The sequence below is a fragment of the Bombina bombina genome, chromosome 4 (assembly GCF_027579735.1).
Source record: "Bombina bombina isolate aBomBom1 chromosome 4, aBomBom1.pri, whole genome shotgun sequence".
Classification (NCBI taxonomy): Eukaryota; Metazoa; Chordata; class Amphibia; order Anura; family Bombinatoridae; genus Bombina; species Bombina bombina.
The window spans coordinates 527034408-527057226 of record NC_069502.1 but is presented as its reverse complement, the minus strand read 5'-3'; the positions used below and the strand labels follow the sequence as shown (position 1 = coordinate 527057226).

The following is a 22819-nucleotide window of genomic DNA, read 5'->3' as shown; positions in this document are numbered from 1 at the left end:
AGTACACGACTCTATAGCTATGACTTCACTTTATGATCCTGCGGTACCACCTACCTGACGGCTTGACGCAACATTGCTATGCCATTTTTACTACTGGCAGAGGCTAATTAGGTTTGCCTTGTAAGTTAAAATGAAATAAAAAAAAATCTTACAAAAATGCAGCGTCTTTGTTATACTATAGGGAAAAAAACGATCTTAACTACAGAATGTAAATCTATATTTAAGGTATTGGAGCCTAAATTAGCGAGGTGGCTAACTCCGCCTCGCAGTGACGTATTACCCGCCTGACCTCTTCCTTTTCCGCCTGCAGTGTCCTTGTCCTTTCTCGTAAGTCTCAGGGTTGTACGTGAGGTGCGGAATATCAGTGATAACCATGTTGCGGAATTTACTGGTAAGGTTAGGAATGTTGGGACAGAAATGATTGCATTTTGTAAAGTGTACGTCTATGCGTCTAAAACCAGTCTGTGGTAGATGAATGGTGACAGGACTAGATGTCACATTTACCCATCTATAATGTCCCTCTATTACAGTACATATACGTTAATATTATACTTATGTATGTATGTATGTGTGTGTGTGTATATATATATATATATATATATATATATATATAACACACCGGCTATTAGAGGGATGCGGTCCTTTAGTGGGTTACATTTCAGCAAAAGTAACACACACAATACGTTTACTCCTAGCTGTCCAGTTTCACTCAAAAAAATGGCCTTTTCTCCGTTTTAAAGATTTGATACAGATTTTTCGAATATGATATAATGTTATGGCTACCCGTGACATTCTTTTTTTGTTTTTGTTGTTAACCTAGGAACTACAACCCAGAATACAGAGTATCCAGGCTACTTATACACTTCCTTAGGAGTCCAAATTAAAAGGACACTGAACCCATTTTTTTTCTTTTGTAATTCAGAAAGAGCATGCAACTTTCTAATTTACTCCTATTATCAATTTTTCTTCATTCTCTTGCTATCATTATTTGAAAATGAAGGCATCTAAGCTTTTTTTTTTGTTTCAGTACTCTGGACAGCACTTTTTTATTGGATGAATTTATCCACCAATCAGCAAGGACAACCCAGGTTGTTCACCAAAAATGGGCCGGCATCTAAACTTACATTCTTGCATTTCAAATAAAGATACCAAGAGAATGAAGAAAATTTGATAATAGAAGTAAATTAGAAAGTTGCTTAAAATTTCATGCTCAATCTGAATCACGAAATAAATTTTTGGGGTACAGTGTCCCTTTAATATTTTATTGGGAGTGTCCACAAATACTTCCAAAGAGTTAGGAGCCAGACCTGTTCCTGGAATTTGTCTATACGGGTTCTTGCAGTTACTTTAGTGCTCTATATTCTTTAGTGTCTATGTGAAGCTTCCTGTTTTCTTTCAATGTCATTCACGCCTTTTAAAAGTGTCCTGAGTACTGTAAAAGGTTGATCATACACAGAGCTTTCAACTGTCGTAAATGTTGTCGTAAGGGTTGTTATTTTTTAAATATTTTTTGTTATTTGAATTTCCTTTTAAAATACATAAGTATTCATTTAGTTTTTGTGACCTTTTTAATAAATAACACTATAGTTACTCTTTTAGTTTAAAGAATATGTAAAGCGATTTCATTCACAAGTGTTCACTATCTACATAAGTAGTCATTACGTCCATTAGAATCAAAGTTATTGCATAGGATTGTTATATACATTTTATACCAGTAATCTTATCAGTTGTACGTTTTCTATTTCTGTTTTTTGGATCATTATGGTAGAACATATTTCAAGTTTTATAGTGTGCAGCTATACATTTTCGGTATCAGTATTTTTTTTTGTCATAATTTAAACTAACTCATATTTTATGCCAATGTCTGTCTATGCCTTACGTTGTTCTAATACTTTTTTTAATATGATTCAGTTTATATTTTATACATAAAAATTGAAATCTAAAGATATATATATTTTTGAAAGAAAGTCACTGAGCTGAATTGACTTGTGAAGCATATTTATTTATTCGCGTGCGCACACTGGAAATCGCCTAGTGTAATAATAATGTATATATTTTTTTTGTTACAGGCCCTTCGTCATGTTTCTCAGCGGACCATAAGCAGCACTTCCCAGAGGTCTCTACAGAATAAAGTTGCAGATAAGCAGAAGCTGTTTCAGGTACGGTGTATTGCACAGTTGATAAGCTGATCATGCATATCTAAGAAATGTTGTAGCAAATTTTCAGCTAAAAAATATAAGGAACAAGTGCAACCACGACTCACGGTATTACAGTTATTGCACCAAGCCACTAAACCTACATATTGCACTTACTAGAAGTTAAAATATAATAGCTTGTTGTATGGGAAGGTGTTCCTCCTCACCAGGGCTTGTGATGTATCTATCATAAGCCCACTTTACAATCAGTCCTGCTGATTGGCCCAAAACTGCTGTATATCTACAACGTGCTCAGTTCATACACGAAACTTAAGTTAATAGTTTCCTCCATTAATGCGTTTTTCTCAGAAGGAAATGAGCGTGTTGTTCCTCCACCCCCCCCAATCATTTACCTATTGGTTATTGCGTAAGATGACGTGCCATATGTTGTATCCAACATAAGTGTGCGACTGCAATGTTAACCTCAACCCTATTATATTTGGTTAATTTTATCAGTGCCTTCTCACATTGATTATAATGTGCCTGAAATGGCAAACGTTAAAAATTGATTGTACTGCACTTAAATGGTTACTAAACCCAAATTTTGTTTTCTTTAATGATTCAGATAGAACATGCAACTTTCTAATTTACTCCTATTAAATTTTCTTCATTCTCTTACTAGCTTTTATTAAAAAAAAAAAGAGAGAAAAAAGCAGGAATGTAAAGCTTAGAAACCGGGCCATTTTAGGTTCAGCACCCTGGATAGCGCTTGCTTTATTGGTGGCTACATTTAGCCACCAATAAGCAAGTGTAACGTGCCGTCTCCAAAACTTTACATTGCTGCTTTTTAAATAAAGATAGCAAGAGAAAGAATAAAAAAAATATAGGAGTAAATTAGAAAGTTGCTTAAAATATCATATTCTATATGAATCATTAAAGAAAAAAATTGTTTAGTATCCCTTTAAGGCTGCAAACTTTAGGAGTTACTTATGCATACGGGGTTGCTTTCACATGTAAATACAACCAATGTAAAATGTACCCTTATATTAAAATATATCCTATCCAAACTACACAATATAAAAATTAAAAATAGAAAATTATATTGGCATCATTATGTTAGTAAGAACACTGGGCACTACTGCAATAAAACCAAACTTAAATGATATGTTACGAATTTGTAAAAACCATCAGATATACTTTGTAGAGCGTGGCCTGTCCTATTCATACAAACATGTATCACAACTTTAGAATAACTCAGTCATCGCTAAGAAGAAATGAAAATTAGACTAAAATAAACTAATACAACCACTATTAAAAACACATTAATTTATGATTGTGACATAAGGATTAGTGTTTTTCTTGTTTTATCCAACATAACACAGTCCAAGAGTGAGCACAGCACAGAGGTCCGGGTGCACAGGAGACCAGGGGCACTGCCACAGCCCCCCAATAATCTGTCAATGGTATACACAAAGAGGAACTCCAGCACTCCAGTATTAGAAAAAGGCAATTTTATTAAGCAACGTTTCGGGGTCACAGCCCCTTCCTCATGCTATATCTTTATTACACAACACATCACCATTTAAATACCCTCCTCTAGGCGCCAAAAATGCACCTACATTGGGGAATTGTCTCCCTCTAGTGGTTACTTGTGGTCACTATACCAAATGTATATACCATTTCCTAAGTGATATATATTGCTACTTATAAACACATTAAATTATGCTTACAACTATACAGGAATATATAACAATATCAAAAATGCATAAATGTGTGACAAATGCCTAAATGTATGAAAAATCTTATCTACAAATGTATAAAAGAATTATTTTATAAAACAAATGTTTAAAAAATATATATGAAGATGCAGATATCTATATTTTTTGTATGTTTTACTCTACTCAATTAATATAGGTACACTTACTCAGAACTCATTTTCCAAAATCATATTGCTATTAGGATAATCATAGGGGGAATATATGGAAAAGCAGACTTATATTATATTCAAATCTTGTTGTGCAATATTATACCCTTGGATAAACTACTTGGATAAACTACTAAAAGAAATATACTCCTTGGAGGAAGTAATGCTTTAGAATAAACTTTAGAAAAAACATAATGCTTTTTTAGAAAAAACATAATGCTTTTTTAGAAAAAACAAGACAAGTCATAATCTCTATTGAGACCCCTAGGTTGAAGTGTAGCTAGTTGGTGTATCCACCACATTTCCCTTTGTTGGAGGAGACGTTCCCTATCTATTCCATTTCTATTGGGGCCTACATGGTCTATTATCTGCCACCTCATCTGGCTGACACTATGTCCTTTCTCTAGGAAATGACTTGAGACTGGGGCATCTTTGTTATTACACCTAATGTTCGATCTGTGCTGACTCATACGGTCACGGGCCTTGCGAGTAGTCTCGCCGATATAAACCAAGGAACATGGGCATTTTATAAGGTAAATTACATGAGTTGTCTCGCAGGTATAGAAGCCTTTGATATTGTATTTCCTACCACTTTGAGGGTGGTGGAAATTCTCTCCTTTAATGATCGAATGGCAACTCATGCAATTGTAACAGGGGAACGTACCTACTCTCTTTTTCCCAGTGATTGTCTGCTGTATTTTACCCGTGGTCCCCAAGTCTGTTTTAACAAGCTGGTCTCTTAGGCTCTTGACCCTTTTATAGGCCATGAGTGGTGGTTTTTTAAAATATGTAACTCCCTTGTTGCATTCCTCTAAAATATGCCAATTTTGGCGTATTAGTTTAGCAATTTTGTTACTGAGTGGATTATATTGGCTCACAAAAACCATTCTATCCATATTCTTGTCTGTGTTCCTACTCCTAGTTTTATCCAATTCAGTAAGTGTATTATCCAATAATTTGTCAGGGTATCCCCTATTTGTGAATTTTTCTTTCATTTCTTTGAACCTATGGGATTTCCTGTCATTAGAGCTTACAATCCTATCTACTCTGAGTAGTTGGCTTCTAGGAAGAGACTCTATCAAATTTCGGGGGTGAAAACTATTGTACAGAAGCAGGTTATTTTTGTCTGTTTCTTTACAGTGTAAATCAAACTCTAAAAGTCTACCCGCTTTGATGACTTTCGTGTCTAAAAAGGCTACATATTCCTCACTGTAATTTACAGTGAATTCTAAACCTCTTACTTCTGTATTCAGCTCTTTAGCGAACTGTAGGAGGGACTCCACGTTGCCCCACCATACGCCAAACACATCATCAATGTAGCGGAGCCATACTGCCCCATACTTTCTAAACAATGCATTTTGATATACACAATTTTCCTCAATTTCCTTCATGAAGAGATTGGCGTATGATGGGGCAACGTTGGAGCCCATAGCAGTGCCTCTTATCTGGACATACCACTGGTCCTGAAACAAAAAGTAGTTCCAGTAAAGGATCAATCTCAAAAGATCTTCAATAAAATTAACCTGACCATGACCATATCCCCTGTCCACCATCAATGTCTTCCTTATAACAGCTATCCCTGTTTCATGTTTTATAGAGGTGTAAAGACTTTTCACATCCATGGTGAACAGGAGATATTTGTCACTGGGAAATTCCAGGGCCCTTGTTTTTTCCAGAAAATGGTTGGTGTCTTTTAAATAACTTGCCATCTTAATGACTTCTGGCTGAAGTATTCTATCAAGGAACCTGGAAATATTGGTATATACCGAGTCCACACTCGAGACAATAGGTCTCCCTGGTGGTCTCTGGCTGTCCTTGTGGACTTTGGGTACAGTATAGAAGATAGGGTTGCGTGGATTATTAACACTTAAAAAATCCATAAGTTTGTTATCTATGATGTTTCTATCTACTGCTCTCTGTAAAATGCCTGTAATTTCCTTCTGTATAATATTTAATGGATTCTGTTTCAGTGTCTCATATGTATCCCTATCTCCTAATTGTGATAGTGCCTCCTTGATATAATATGCTCTGTCCATAATGACAGTGGCACCGCCTTTGTCAGCCCCCTTGAATATGATGTCACTATTATTCTTAAGGTTCTCTAATGAATTTTTATCTGTTTTTGAAAAGTTAGATAATTCAATTCTATTACCTTTGTGCCAAGTTTTTGAATGGTCTTTTTTCTTATATTGGTCTTTAAATTGTGCCACCCCATTTTGTATCAATTTGATAAAGGTATTAACCCCATGTTCACTTATATTAGGGTTGAACTTACTCTTTTTCCTAAGGTTAAGATTTTTAAGGGACCATTCATTGGCTGTATCTGCAACATATACCTCTTTACCACAATTCTGCTGTTGAAACCAAATTTTTAATTTAATGTTACGAAAAAATCTATATAAATCTTTATCCATTTCAAAAAAATTGGTGTTACGGTAAGGGCAAAAGGATAATCCCTTATTAAGCATTTTACTTTCTTCCTCAGTTATTACATAGGAGGAGGCATTGATGACAATGTCCTTAGGTGCAGTACAACTACTCACAAAGTCCTTTGTCAGTACTTCTTCTTCTTCTGCCCCCTCCGTGCTGATCTCCGTACTTCTCCTTTTTTGTCCGCGGTGTTTCTTGCCTGCCCTGCGGTTCCGGCGCTTTCCTCGCTGCTTGACGTCTCCAAAGGGGAGGACTGTGATGACGTCTCTTGGTTGCTTGACGTTCCTGACGCTTTGCTCTGATGCAATCTTCGTTGGCCGTATCTGCGTCTCCCCCTGGGTCCTACTGCGTCCCGGTTTCCCTGGTTACCACGCCAACGGTACACTCTGCCTGAGCGATAGTCGTCCTCATCCCTTTGGAACTTTGTGCGCTTTGTTTCTTTTATTATTTTTTGTTCCTCCGCCACTTTTGTTGCGATCCTGTTCTCCATTTCGTTGAACTCCTCCACTGTCATGGTGGTAAGTAGCTCTTCTTTATGTTTTGCGATAGCTACTTTTTGCAGCTCCATTTCTTCCTGTAGGGACTCGACTGTCCAAACCATGATGTCATAGGAGCATTTATTCAGGATTGCCTCAAACTTGTCACAGTACTTTTTGTTATTACTCAGTAAGGTAGGGCATGTATTCATGCGGAGACCTCTAGGGATCCTCTTTACCCTGTAGTACTCTGCTAATGTGGTAGCGTGCAGTTCCCATTTCATCTGCTTGAATATTAACTTTTCATATTCCTTATTGGTAGTTTCTCCCGGAGTGGTTCTCAGGAAGTCTCTTGGGCCCTTCATAAGGGCTGTGATTCTGGCTGCATCTATTTCATTATAGGCAAACATGATGCTTCCATCCGTAGCCTGTGTGTCATCATTGCCTGTAGCCATCTTATGGTCAATACCTCAATGTGCACGTAACTCGGCAGTAGAAAGTACACAGTCCAAGAGTGAGCACAGCACAGAGGTCCGGGTGCACAGGAGACCAGGGGCACTGCCACAGCCCCCCAATAATCTGTCAATGGTATACACAAAGAGGAACTCCAGCACTCCAGTATTAGAAAAAGGCAATTTTATTAAGCAACGTTTCGGGGTCACAGCCCCTTCCTCATGCTATATCTTTATTACACAACACATCACCATTTAAATACCCTCCTCTAGGCGCCAAAAATGCACCTACATTGGGGAATTGTCTCCCTCTAGTGGTTACTTGTGGTCACTATACCAAATGTATATACCATTTCCTAAGTGATATATATTGCTACTTATAAACACATTAAATTATGCTTACAACTATACAGGAATATATAACAATATCAAAAATGCATAAATGTGTGACAAATGCCTAAATGTATGAAAAATCTTATCTACAAATGTATAAAAGAATTATTTTATAAAACAAATGTTTAAAAAATATATATGAAGATGCAGATATCTATATTTTTTGTATGTTTTACTCTACTCAATTAATATAGGTACACTTACTCAGAACTCATTTTCCAAAATCATATTGCTATTAGGATAATCATAGGGGGAATATATGGAAAAGCAGACTTATATTATATTCAAATCTTGTTGTGCAATATTATACCCTTGGATAAACTACTTGGGTAAACTACTAAAAGAAATATACTCCTTGGAGGAAGTAATGCTTTAGAATAAACTTTAGAAAAAACATAATGCTTTTTTAGAAAAAACATAATGCTTTTTTAGAAAAAACAAGACAAGTCATAATCTCTATTGAGACCCCTAGGTTGAAGTGTAGCTAGTTGGTGTATCCACCACATTTCCCTTTGTTGGAGGAGACGTTCCCTATCTATTCCATTTCTATTGGGGCCTACATGGTCTATTATCTGCCACCTCATCTGGCTGACACTATGTCCTTTCTCTAGGAAATGACTTGAGACTGGGGCATCTTTGTTATTACACCTAATGTTCGATCTGTGCTGACTCATACGGTCACGGGCCTTGCGAGTAGTCTCGCCGATATAAACCAAGGAACATGGGCATTTTATAAGGTAAATTACATGAGTTGTCTCGCAGGTATAGAAGCCTTTCTGCTGAAACAGAATCCATTAAATATTATACAGAAGGAAATTACAGGCATTTTACAGAGAGCAGTAGATAGAAACATCATAGATAACAAACTTATGGATTTTTTAAGTGTTAATAATCCACGCAACCCTATCTTCTATACTGTACCCAAAGTCCACAAGGACAGCCAGAGACCACCAGGGAGACCTATTGTCTCGAGTGTGGACTCGGTATATACCAATATTTCCAGGTTCCTTGATAGAATACTTCAGCCAGAAGTCATTAAGATGGCAAGTTATTTAAAAGACACCAACCATTTTCTGGAAAAAACAAGGGCCCTGGAATTTCCCAGTGACAAATATCTCCTGTTCACCATGGATGTGAAAAGTCTTTACACCTCTATAAAACATGAAACAGGGATAGCTGTTATAAGGAAGACATTGATGGTGGACAGGGGATATGGTCATGGTCAGGTTAATTTTATTGAAGATCTTTTGAGATTGATCCTTTACTGGAACTACTTTTTGTTTCAGGACCAGTGGTATGTCCAGATAAGAGGCACTGCTATGGGCTCCAACGTTGCCCCATCATACGCCAATCTCTTCATGAAGGAAATTGAGGAAAATTGTGTATATCAAAATGCATTGTTTAGAAAGTATGGGGCAGTATGGCTCCGCTACATTGATGATGTGTTTGGCGTATGGTGGGGCAACGTGGAGTCCCTCCTACAGTTCGCTAAAGAGCTGAATACAGAAGTAAGAGGTTTAGAATTCACTGTAAATTACAGTGAGGAATATGTAGCCTTTTTAGACACGAAAGTCATCAAAGCGGGTAGACTTTTAGAGTTTGATTTACACTGTAAAGAAACAGACAAAAATAACCTGCTTCTGTACAATAGTTTTCACCCCCGAAATTTGATAGAGTCTCTTCCTAGAAGCCAACTACTCAGAGTAGATAGGATTGTAAGCTCTAATGACAGGAAATCCCATAGGTTCAAAGAAATGAAAGAAAAATTCACAAATAGGGGATACCCTGACAAATTATTGGATAATACACTTACTGAATTGGATAAAACTAGGAGTAGGAACACAGACAAGAATATGGATAGAATGGTTTTTGTGAGCCAATATAATCCACTCAGTAACAAAATTGCTAAACTAATACGCCAAAATTGGCATATTTTAGAGGAATGCAACAAGGGAGTTACATATTTTAAAAAACCACCACTCATGGCCTATAAAAGGGTCAAGAGCCTAAGAGACCAGCTTGTTAAAACAGACTTGGGGACCACGGGTAAAATACAGCAGACAATCACTGGGAAAAAGAGAGTAGGTACGTTCCCCTGTTACAATTGCATGAGTTGCCATTCGATCATTAAAGGAGAGAATTTCCACCACCCTCAAAGTGGTAGGAAATACAATATCAAAGGCTTCTATACCTGCGAGACAACTCATGTAATTTACCTTATAAAATGCCCATGTTCCTTGGTTTATATCGGCGAGACTACTCGCAAGGCCCGTGACCGTATGAGTCAGCACAGATCGAACATTAGGTGTAATAACAAAGATGCCCCAGTCTCAAGTCATTTCCTAGAGAAAGGACATAGTGTCAGCCAGATGAGGTGGCAGATAATAGACCATGTAGGCCCCAATAGAAATGGAATAGATAGGGAACGTCTCCTCCAACAAAGGGAAATGTGGTGGATACACCAACTAGCTACACTTCAACCTAGGGGTCTCAATAGAGATTATGACTTGTCTTGTTTTTTCTAAAAAAGCATTATGTTTTTTCTAAAAAAGCATTATGTTTTTTCTAAAGTTTATTCTAAAGCATTACTTCCTCCAAGGAGTATATTTCTTTTAGTAGTTTATCCAAGTAGTTTATCCAAGGGTATAATATTGCACAACAAGATTTGAATATAATATAAGTCTGCTTTTCCATATATTCCCCCTATGATTATCCTAATAGCAATATGATTTTGGAAAATGAGTTCTGAGTAAGTGTACCTATATTAATTGAGTAGAGTAAAACATACAAAAAATATAGATATCTGCATCTTCATATATATTTTTTAAACATTTGTTTTATAAAATAATTCTTTTATACATTTGTAGATAAGATTTTTCATACATTTAGGCATTTGTCACACATTTATGCATTTTTGATATTGTTATATATTCCTGTATAGTTGTAAGCATAATTTAATGTGTTTATAAGTAGCAATATATATCACTTAGGAAATGGTATATACATTTGGTATAGTGACCACAAGTAACCACTAGAGGGAGACAATTCCCCAATGTAGGTGCATTTTTGGCGCCTAGAGGAGGGTATTTAAATGGTGATGTGTTGTGTAATAAAGATATAGCATGAGGAAGGGGCTGTGACCCCGAAACGTTGCTTAATAAAATTGCCTTTTTCTAATACTGGAGTGCTGGAGTTCCTCTTTGTGTATACCATTATCCAACATAACAGAGTGTGGGTGTAATGTTAAAATAATCTAATGGACAAGTCAACTTGCGCAATAAAAAAACATGTATACTCAAAAGTTAAAGTCCACTTCTAAATAGCAATACACTCAGTTTTGAGCTGAGCTTGGCAGCCATACACACATGCTACCATTGATTGGTTATTTGTATTCAAATGGATTGGTGTATTTTTCACTGTGTCACTTTAAATTTTATATACAACTCAATTGTTCAATCTTCCAGTGTGCAATATAATTAACTATATTATCAATCCCTACTGGAAAATCAACTCGGGGCTGCTGATCGGGGTCAGAATATAAACTGAGGGCAGTTAAAAATCATCTCAGAGGACATTTGAGACTGACTGCAAGCTAGTTGAAGTGTGCATGCGCGTGTACTCTTTATTTTACTGGAGCATATGACTGCTCATCTGTGGGCAGTGCAATTCTTTAATTTTTAATAAAAACAAACTTCAAACTGTTCAAAACAAAATGTTGTTTGCAGAAGAAATATTGGCATTTAATTTATCTATGCATTTGTTTTAGAATTAAAGGTACAGTAAACGCCAAAAATGTTAGTTTAAAAAGATAGATAATCCCTTTATTTACTGTTCCCCAGTTTTGCATAACCAGCACTTATTTACTTTTTACCACAATGACTACCTTGTATCTAAGCTTCTGAAAACAGCATAATTATCTCAGATCTTTTGACAGAATTGCTTTCTTTCTAACGACACAATGAGTCCACGGATCATCTAATTACTAATGGGATATATCACTCCTGCCCAGCAGGAGGCGTCAAAGAGCACCACAGCAAAGCTGTTAAATATCACTCCCTTTCCTCCCACCCCAGTCATTCTCTTTGCCTGTGTTAGAGCAAGGAAGTGGTAAAGTTAAGTGTTAGAAAAGGATTCTTCAATCAAGAGTTTATTTTTTTGAGTAGTACAAGATTGTGCTGCTTTGTTCTAGGGCGTAGCCATAGTCCACATCAGTCTCTTCAGTAGGGCAGTGGTGGCTTTAGAGCAATGGGAACTTGTGGGACATAATTCTCACTGTGCCTCCTATATAATTTATGCTAGCCTGAGGGGAATACTCAGTCTTTTTTCTTTCCACAGGTCTATGTGAGGGAGAGGACCTCTCAAACCTGGTGAGCTGCCTTGCTGTCGGGCAGATTTATGAGGTAAGTGCTGACTTATTTATTTCTGGGGATGAAGCACTCGGAACAAGTGGGCACTTTATTCAAAGACAAGAGAAAGTCAAAATGATGGGCTATTTTAAGTCAAAGCACTTCATTTTGAAGGGACACTTAAACTCTCCTATACTGGAGAGGACTTTCAGACAGCAGGTTATGCAGGCACTGGGGCTGAGAATAGTCTGTTTGGCTGGTATATTCTGGTGGTTTCACTTCTCCCGGCGGTTCAACTATAAAACAATATGCCCACCGGGAGACTATTTTGAGATGCCCACGAGGGGCGGAGCTAAGCAAGGCGGCAATCTGTATTGCGCGCCACTTTCTTATTTCCGAGTGTGGAGGAGACAGAATTCAAGGGGTTGTCTAGAAACGCATTGTTTTCTCAAAGCATACCTTTCTAGGACCGGAAAACGGCTGATCTCGTCTGCTGCTGGAGTCCGGATCGTTTGGCTACTAACAGGGACTAAACTCCAGTGTTTGCAGGGCAGGTAGGCACCGCAGCGGAGGTGTTTATTTTAATTTATTTAGCTTAATACAGCTTTCTGCAGTTTTAAGTAAAGTTGCGTTTTAAAACTTGATCCATTGTGAGTCAGAATGGACCAAGAGGCTTTACAAAATGTCACTTGTTCTTTGTGTTTTGATGCCAATGTTGAACCACCAATCCCTTTTTGTTCCTCATGTATTGAGAGGACTTTAAATTATAGGGATAGACTTTTTTTTTTCTGAGTCAACATTTTCCAAGGCGGATTTTGTTAAGGAGTCTAATGACAATGTTCAATATATTCTGCAGCTTTCTCCTCAAGCGTCCCAAAGTTTACCACCCACACATGCAGTGCCCTGCAATTCCTCTTTAACTTCTCCTGGGGTTACGTTACAAGAAATCGCTTCTCTCATGCAGTTTTTGATGCATTGTCTGCTTTTCCCATGTTGCAGGGAAAGCGTAAGAGGAAAAACAAACTTTTAGTAAGCGAGGTTTCTGACGAAGTTGTTGCTATTTTGAAAGCCCCCTCCCAGAAGCCTGAGGAGGAGGATATTTTGGTAGCATCTGAAGGTGAAATTTCAGATTCTGACAGTGTAATTCCTCTTGCTGACAATGAAGTTGTATCTTTCAGGTTTAAGCTAGAACACCTCTGTCTGTTACTCAAGGAGGTTTTAGCTACTTTGGACGACAGCAACACCACGGTCTTAGTTAATCCTAAGAAATACAGTAAGCTAAACAAATATTTTGATGTACTTTCCTTGGTGGAGGTTTTTCCTGTACCAGGTCGAGCTACTGAGATCATTGCTAAGGAATGGAGGAGAGACTGGGTATCCCTTTTTCTCCATCTCATATTTTTAAAAAGATTGTCTCATAGCAGACTCTATCAAGGAGTCTTGGCAAACAGTACATAAGGTGGAAGGGGCAGTTTCCACTCTGGCCAAGAGGACTACCATCCCCATAGAGGATAGTAGTGCCTTTTAAGATCCTATGGATACAAAATTAGAGGGGTTACTCAATTAGATGTATGTACACCAGAGTTTACAATGGCAACCTGCAGTGTGTATTGCTACCGTCACTAGTGAGGCAGCATATTGGTTTGATGCATTGTCTGATGCTATTAAGACAGACACTCCCCTTGATGAGATCCAGGGTAGGATTAAAGCCCTTAAGTTGGCTAATTCCTTTATTACTGATGCTTTCCCTACAGGTTAACAAACTGGGAGCAAAGATTTCAGGTTTTGCTGTACTAGCCCGCAGATCTTTATGGTTAAAACCTTGGCCTGCGGATGTGTCATCCAAGTCTAAACTTTTAGCGATTCCTTACAAGGGTAAGACATTGTTTGGACCAGGCTTGTCAGAAATAATCTCTGATATTACGAGAGGAAAGGGCCATCTTCTCCCTCAGGATAAGAGAAGCAAACAAATGGGACGTCAGAGTAATTTTCGTTCCTTTCGAAATTTCAAGGGAAATTCTTCAGCTTCCTCTTCCAAACAAGAACAGTCCAAGCCTTCTGGGAGACCCAGTCAGTCTTGGAGCAAGGAAAAGCAGTCCAAGAAGCCTACTGTGGAATCAAAGTCAGCATGAAGGGAATGCCCCTGATCCGGGACCGGATCTTGTGGGGGGCAGGCTTTTCTTTCTTCACTCAGGCTTGGGTTTGAGATGTTCAAGACCCCTGGGCAGTGGACATAGTGTCCCAGGGATACAAACTAGAGTTCAAGAATTTTCCTCCCAGAAGCTGGTTTCTGCTTTAAAAATTCTTTAGACCAGAGAAAAAAGAGGCGTTCTTACACTGTGTACGGGACCTCTCCGTCCTGGGAGTGATAGTTCCTGTTCCAATGAAGGAATAGGGTCTGGGGTTTTATTCCAGTCTGTTCGTGGTTTCCAAAAAGGAGGGAACTTTCAGACCAATTTTAGATCTCAAGAGTCTAAACAAATTCCTCAGGGTACCGTCCTTCAAGATGGAAACTATTCGTTCCATTCTCCCTTTGGTACAAGAGGGTCAGTTTATGACAACTGTGGATTTAAAGGATGCGTACCTGCATGTTCCCATACACAGGGATCATCACAAGTTTCTAAGGTTTGCCTTTCTAGACAAACGTTTTCAATTCATGGCTCTTTTCGGCCTTGCCACAGCTCCCAGAATTTTCTCAAAGGTTCTGGGATCCCTGTTGGCGGTGCTCCGATTACGGGGCATTGCAGTGGCGCCCTATCTGGACGACATCCTGGTTCAGGCACCATCCTTTCAACAAGCAAGATCCCACACGTAAATATTATCTTTCCTGAGATCTCACGGATGGAAGGTGAATTTGGAAAAGAGCTCCTTGGTTCCAAATACAAGGGTAACTTTTCTGGGAACCATAATAGATTCCCTATCAATTTATTATTATTTTTTTTTTTTTTTTGGACAGATGCCAGGAAATCAAAGATTTTTGATTCTTTCCTAGCACTGCAGTCCTCTCCTCGGCCATCATTGGCTCAGTACATGGAGGTAATCTGTTTGATGGTAGCGGCGATGGACATCATCCCGTTCGCTTGTTTACATCTCAGACCTCTGCAGTTGGACATGCTCAGTCAGTGGAACGGAGATTATGTGGATCTGTCTTCGCGTATACAGCTGAAGCAGGAGACAAGGGATTCTCTTCTTTGGTGGTTGTCTCAGGATCATCTCTCCCAGGGAACCTGCTTTCGCAGACCTTCCTGGGTGATTGTATCAACAGACGCCAGCTTTCTGGGATGGGTAGCAGTCTGGGGCTCTCTAAAGGCTCAGGGAACTTGGACTCAGTGGGAGTCTGTTCTTCCCATAAATATTCTGGAGCGACTGCTTGGAGATTGAACGCTTAATTTTGTCCAGGCAAACCTGTGACTAGAAAGATTTACTACAAGATATGGCTTAGCTATCTACATTGGTGTGAATCCAAGGGCTATTCTTGGAGTAGCGTTAGGATCCCTAGAGTTCTGTCCCTTCTCCAAGAAGGTTTGGAGAAGGGCTTATCGACAAGCTCCCTAAAGGGTCAAATATCTGCTTTGTCGATTTTGTTACACAAACGTCTGACAGATGTACCATACGTGCAATCGTTTGGTCAGGCCCTAATCCAGGATTAGGCCTATGTTTAAGGACTAGATTAAGACTCCAAGGAGGAGTAACTGGCTTAAAGTTCTTCAAGGGGCTCCGTTTGAGCCTATGCATTCTTTAGATATTAAGTTATCTTGGAAAGTTTTTTTTGTTTCTTGTTGCTATTTCTTCTGCTCGCAGAGTGTCACAGCTCTCGGCATTAGTGTGATTCTCCTTACCTTATTTTTCATTCGGATAAGGTAGTTTTGCATACTAAATTGGGTTTTTTACCTCTAAGGTAGTTTCCGACAGGAACATTAATCACGAGATTGTTGTTCCTTCCTTGTGTCCTAATCCTTCTAAGAAGGAACGACTACTGCAGAATCTGGATGTGGTTTGTGCCCTAAAGTTCTATTTACAAGCGACTAAGAATTTTCGTCAGACTTCTGCCTTATTTGTGGTTTTCTCTGGAAAACGTAAGGGACAGAAAGCTACGGCTACTTCTTTCTTTGTGGCTGAAGAGTATCATTCGCTTTGCATACTAAACTGCTGGACAACATCCTCCAGAGAGAGTTACGGCTCATTCCATGAGGGCTGTTGCTTCCTCATGGGCATTGAAAAATGAAGCTTCTGTGGAGCAGATTTGCAAGGCTGCAACTTGGTCCTCTCTTCATACTCTTTCTAAATTCTATAAATTTGATACTTTTGCCTCTGCTGAGGCCGCTTTTGGGAGAGAGGTTCTTCAAGCAGTGTAGTGCCTTCCATTTAGGTTCCCTGTCTTGTCCCTCCCTTATCTGTGTACTCTAGCTTGGGTATTGAATCCCATTAGTAATTAGATGATCCGTTGACTCATCGTGTCATTAGAAAGAAAACAAAATTTATGCTTACCTGATAAATTTCTTTCTTTCTTGACACAATGAGTCCACGGCCCGCCCTTTTTTCTTTTGTAGACGGGTTGATAGTATGTTATAAACTCCAGACACCTCTGCACCTTGTTACTTCCTTTCTCTCCTTTTACTTAGGTCGAATGACTGGGGTGGGAGGGAAGGGAGGTTATATTTAACAGCTTTACTGTGGTGCTCTTTGCTGCCTCCTGCTGGGCAGGAGTGATATATCCCATTAGTAATTAGATGATCCGTGGACTCATCGTGTCAAAGAAATAAATTTATCAGGTAAGTATAAATTTTGTTTTTCAGACAATTAGTGCTGACTCTTAAATAACTCCACTGGGATGAGCACAATGATATATATATATATATATATCTCTCATTACATGTTATTAGCTATTCACAGCCAGACAGGGAGAAAAGAGGTTGACCGCAGAGTCTTATAAATCGGCCTATAAGCCTAACTAGTTTTAGCCTTTAACAAAAAATACCAAGAGAAAAAAGCTAATTTGATGATAAAAGTGAATTGGAAAGTTTTTTTTTTTTTAAATGACATGCCCTATCTGAGACATGAAAGTTTAGATTTTACTGTCACTTTTTTGTACCTTTTTGTTATTTTGACTATATAATATTGAACTGGATTACTTAGGCAGATATCTCTTGTTACAGCATCGTTTGTAACCAGTGTGCTTTAGAAAACGATTCAGCACCCAAATGCTTATTTATCCAATAAGAACATACAGTCAGACATGCATTTCTGCTGCTCAGCCTCTGGCACTACATTATATTATGTAAAGTAAAATGGAACATTGCCTGTACTGCAAGAGATCTGTAAAGAAACTGTTAACTGTTGTATGCACTTTGTGTTGATGTTAATGTTTGTTTATTGTCTTGTAAAAGGTTTGGTGTTTTTTTTTTTTTTTTTCCCCTTCTGTATTAGGGAGAATTTTCATACAATTTAAAAAAAAAAAAACTTTCCCATTTTCTTTGTTATCAAACTTGTATCATTCTTTTGGGGTATCTTTTTTTGTTGAGGTATCATCAATGCTCTAATGGTAGCTATATGAACACACATGGTGAGCCAATGACCAGAGGCACATATGTGCAGCCATTAATCAGCTAGCTCCCATTAATGCATTGCTGCTCCTGAGCCTACCTAAGTACGCTTTTCAACAAAGGACACCAAGAGAACAAAGCTAATCAGATAATAAAAGCAAATTGAAACATTGTTTAAAATTACTTTTGTTTTCTGAATCACACTTTTAGGAAAGTTCTTTTTACTTCAAGAAATACTTATTCATAATCTATAGAATCTAAACAAAATTAATTTTTTTTTTCCATTGTCTTGAAAATATATTCCAGGCTTGATCTGAAGAAGCCAAGTACATGCCAGATTACATTTGTCACTTTAACCTAAAGTTTGTATTTTGCATCCAGAATGAACAAAAATCTTAATAGATAATGCTGGTTTATTTACAAACCATATGGATAGAAAACTAAGATTAATTTAAAAAGGACGTTGTAGTGAATCAACTCTTGGTCTTAACTCATAATACACCTTGAGAACTGAAACATAAATTTAGTCTGATAACTTGTATAAAAGAAACAGTGTGGTGTCCTCATACTGTTATAAAATATTACTAATTATGCATATGACTGCTGAGTCCAAAATTTGAGGGGCAGTTTTCTGCATTTTATTTAGGTTTTTCTTACCTTTTCAGCATGACTTCCGTTTCTGTATTGTGAGCCCTTAGATTTTATTACTTGGACAATCCGAGTGCTGCTAGGGTAAACCAAGATGTCAGTAAATTTAAATCATAGCTGAAAGAATATCTGTATCTTGACTTGTGTCCCTATGTATCACTCAACAACCTTTCTGTTACTGATGTATATAGAGGAAGAAAGTACGTGTCATGAGGCTTTCTGTTGTCTGTCTGGCACATATTTTCTCTTCATAAAATATAAACTAGATAACGACTCAAATGCTTTTTTAGCCTGGAACATTACTGTGCTATGTGATCCCCTTTTCTGCTAATAAACATACATTTGCTACACATTTCCTTTATTTCCTTTGATTATTTATTGCTTTATATTTTGCAGTAGCCCTACTAATTCCTTGTTTTAACGTAAAACACAAATGAAGAATTTACTTGCCTAATCGCTTGTTCTTATCGTTTTGATTTTAGGAGGATAATGGCGTTCCAGTTTATTTAAAAGGTGGAGTTGGAGATGCATTGCTTTACAGATTGACCATGGCATTAACTGTTCTTGGTATGTTATAAATATAATTTTTTGTTTCTTCTCTGTGTTTAGAAATAAATCCATGTTTAACCCTTTCATGACAGGGTCATTTTGTCTCCATCGTAACAACGTTCCGATGTAGACATATTGAAATCCCACGATCGCGAGATTTCAATTATGGGATCGGGTCAGGGGGCGTCCCTATGATGCTAGGCACGCCCTCCAGACCGCGATTGCATCCAACAAGCACCATTGGCTTTAGGACAGCCAAACGGCTAGGACGTTCTATTCCGTCCTAACGGCGCTAAAGCCCAACGCCGTTTTTTGGACGGAATAGAATGCCATAATGGCCTTAATAGGTTTATAATATGCAGATGTGTGATTTTAACTCCTAGACGCTGTTAGGACATTCCATGCCATCCTAAGAGCGCCGGGCTTTACCGCCTTTAGGACCGCATGAAACTTCCTACGTTTTGCGGCGTCCTGCTCCCCTCCTGGTATAAACTTTGGTGGATCTGACTGGGGCGCGTGCCTAGCAATGCAGGCAACCCCCCCCCCCCCCCCCAGGAGCCAATCAGCTCTGTTTTGAGTCACAGGATTGCAGTGACTTTCGTTACTTCCTTTTAGGCACTTTTTTGTTTATGCTCTCAACTTGGACATTGCCTCTCTCCTGAAGAGGTTAAATACACATTTTTATGTAAGTATTTTAAATTCATTGTACAGGTATTTACTAGGGTTTAAACCACCATTTTAGGTTTTCAGGTGTGTTTTTATTAGAATAGCATATGGAGTTCATCTTTGTTTACCTTAAAGAAAAGTTTTCTATAATAACGCTAGACTGGAGAGGCTGGGGTGAGACAAGTGTTTTTATTTTTTATTTTATTTTTTATTTAGAAATGCTCAATATATGAACACTTAAGTACTGAATTCAAAATACATTTTTTTTAACGTATTTTAAATTTACAATAAGCACTTTGAGATTGTTATATTATATGCTGATACTGCAAATTTGTTTTACTATGCATAAGGACTTATTTTGCCCCCTTTTCCTGTAATTCACCTCTGAAAATTGTGGAATTTCCAATTTCAATGAGTTTCTACAGAGTAATTGGCAGCTCTGTTTTCCGTTATCTAATTTTATTTCTTCGGAGTACACTTAGGGACATATAAAGTATGTAAACAATGACATTGTGTAATATAGCAATATTTAACATTGGTATTTTCACATAGCCACCATTTGCATACTTTAAATGCATCGGTTCCTAATTGTTCTCTGAATAAAAGGTTTTGATAAGGTAGGTCTCAACTCCCCCGCCCCCCCCCCCCCATTTTTTTCCCCCTACTTCTATAAACTGATTTAAAGATGAATAAAACCTAGGTTTATTGATTAGTATAGCTAAATATCCAACTACTCCATTAGTTCTACAAAATAAATTTTTCTAATATTTCAGGACATGCTAGTTTGAACTTTTGTATTGACTGAAGAAGCCAGGCACCCGCTAAAGCAATCCCTCATTCTCTTGCATCACAAATATATTGTTGTGCTGCAGAAAGATAATTTTTTTTTTTTTTCTGGAAACTCCTAAATTTCTGCTTTTTCAATTTTGTATTTGATAAAATTACAAATGTATCAGCGCGTTTAAGTTATATATTCTAATGTGTACGTTATTCAGTAACAACTGTTCTCTGCTCTTTTCAGGAACAGGATATGCCGTGTATCAGCTCTTCGATGCTGCAATGCCCAAGAAGAAAAAATGATTCCTCCTCCTAATCAGATTTTGTGTCCAGTCTAACGAATCAGGGATTGGTTTTGTCCTTGTCCTGTAAAGCTGGGATCATTTTAGGGAACAATATTTATTAAAATGTGTTGTATAAACTGCAACTAATAAAGCAGTTTTACATTAGTTATGTTTGGGCTTATTTTAATTCACGTGAGAATAGGAAACGGCACCCACAGTTCACAGAACACAGAGAAGGCTTACCATGACTATCTGCACATCCACAAAGAAGAGAGATCTCCAGCTGTGATGAATTAAAAGACCTTTTATTTTTCACACAGGGTCCACAAATATACAGCAATGTTTCAGGCTAACACCTAGCCCTTACTCATGCCTCTTATTTTAATTTACCACTGATACAAAAATATTGCTGAATCTATATAACTTGTTAAGTCTTGATCACCTGATCCTTTGTGAAACAGCTAAGAGTGACTTGACCTGAAAGTGGAGAGAAAAAATTATGAAATCTTCAGAATGCAGTAACAGGAAAGCTTATGGAAGAATTAATGTGACATCATAGAGCAAACAAAGTATTTATTTATATTATTCTAGTTTATAGACTCCTAGAGAGCAACAGTTAAAGGGATATGAAACCCAATTTTTTTTTCTTTCATGATTCAGATAGAGCATACAACTACCAATTTTTCTTGGTATCTTGATTTAAAAAATCAGGAATGTAAGCTTAGGAGCCAGCCAATTTTTGATTCAGCACCCTGAATAGCGTTTGCTGATTGGTGGCTACATTTAACCACCAATCGCTATCCATGTCTGAACCAAAAAGGGATGGCTCATAAGCTTACATTCCCACATTTTTTAAATATACCAAGACATATTGATCATAGGAGTAAATTTGAAAGTTGCTTAACCCCTTAATGACTGACAACGTGCAGGGTACGTCCTCAAAAAAAAAAAATTAAAAATGCCTGAGGACGTACCCTGCGCCTCCAGACGCTTTACGATTATTGCAGTGATGCCTCGATATTGAGGCATCCTGCAATAACCCCTGCATGGCCATCCGATGTAGAGAGAGCCACTCTGTGGCCCTCTCTGCACCAGACATTGATGGCCGGTATCATTGGTGGGTGGGAGCAGACATGGGAGGCGGGTGGTGGCCATCGATGGCCCAGTAACGTGGAGGGGGGCGGGATCGTGGGCGAGGATAACCGGGGGCACGCACGGCGTGGTGGGCACGGGCGGGTGCGTGCATGGGAGGGAGCAGGTGGGAACCGCTACACTACAGAAAATATGGATCATAATGATTAGTGATCAGTGGCTGGAAATAAAAAAATATGATAAATCAGGGGGTGTTGGGTTGGTCCGTGGGAGGGAAGCTACACTACAGAAAACTGCAAACTGGGTACAGGGAGATAGCTGCCAGTACCCAAGATGGCCCCCAAAAAGGCAGAGGGGGAGGGTTACAGAGCTGTTTGTGGGGGGGGGATCCGGAAGGTTGGGGGCTAAGAATATGTAAATATGCTATAAAAATCTTTTTAAAAAAATCAGATACCTTTTTATTTTAGTACTGGCAAACTATCTTCCAATACTTGGATGGCGGGACAATTGTAAGGTGGGGGAGGGAAGGGAGCTGTTTGGGAGGGATCAGAGGGTGGGATGTGTCAGGTGGGAGGCTGATCTCTACACTAAAGCTAAAATTAACCCTGCAAGCTCCCTACAAGCTACCTAATTAACCCCTTCACTGCTAGACATAATACACGTGTGGAGCGCAGCGGCATTTAGCGGCCTTCTAATTGCCAAAAAGCAACACCAAAGCCATATATGTCTGCTATTTCTGAACAAAGGGGATCCCAAAGAAGCATTTACAACCATTTGTGCCATAATTGCACAAGCTGTTTGTAAATAATTTCATTGAGGAACCTAAAATTGTGAAAAAAAACGTTTTTTTTTTTTTTATTTGATCGCATTTGGCGGTGAAATGGTGGCATGAAATATACCAAAATGGGCCTAGATCAATACTTTGGGATGTCTTCTAAAAAAAAATATATACATGTCAAGGGATATTCAGGGATTCCTGAGAGATATCAGTGTTCCAATGTAACTAGCGCTAATTTTGAAAAAAAGTGGTTGTCCTCTTAATGGAACACAAACTACAATTTTTTTTTTTTTATCATTGAAATAAGCGGGAATAAATGTGGAAAT

The 22819-nt window shown here is 38.2% G+C and overlaps 1 protein-coding gene across 2 annotated transcripts; it reads left to right on the top strand.

Moving 5' to 3' along the window:
- The first annotated feature begins 272 nt into the window (after positions 1–272).
- LOC128655464 (cytochrome c oxidase subunit 7A2, mitochondrial) lies at positions 273–20788 on the top strand. Of its 2 annotated transcripts, XM_053709077.1 has the most exons (4): positions 273–391; positions 2070–2159; positions 18830–18914; positions 20584–20788. In XM_053709077.1, the coding sequence occupies exons 1-4, from the start codon at positions 374–376 to the stop codon at positions 20640–20642; spliced, it is 252 nt and encodes an 83-aa protein (XP_053565052.1). In that variant the 5' UTR covers positions 273–373; the 3' UTR covers positions 20643–20788. The 2 variants fall into 2 exon arrangements, with proteins under 2 accessions (XP_053565052.1, XP_053565051.1); XM_053709076.1 differs by lacking the exon at positions 273–391 and having other exon boundaries at positions 2046–2159.
- Positions 20789–22819: the final 2031 nt, after the last annotated feature.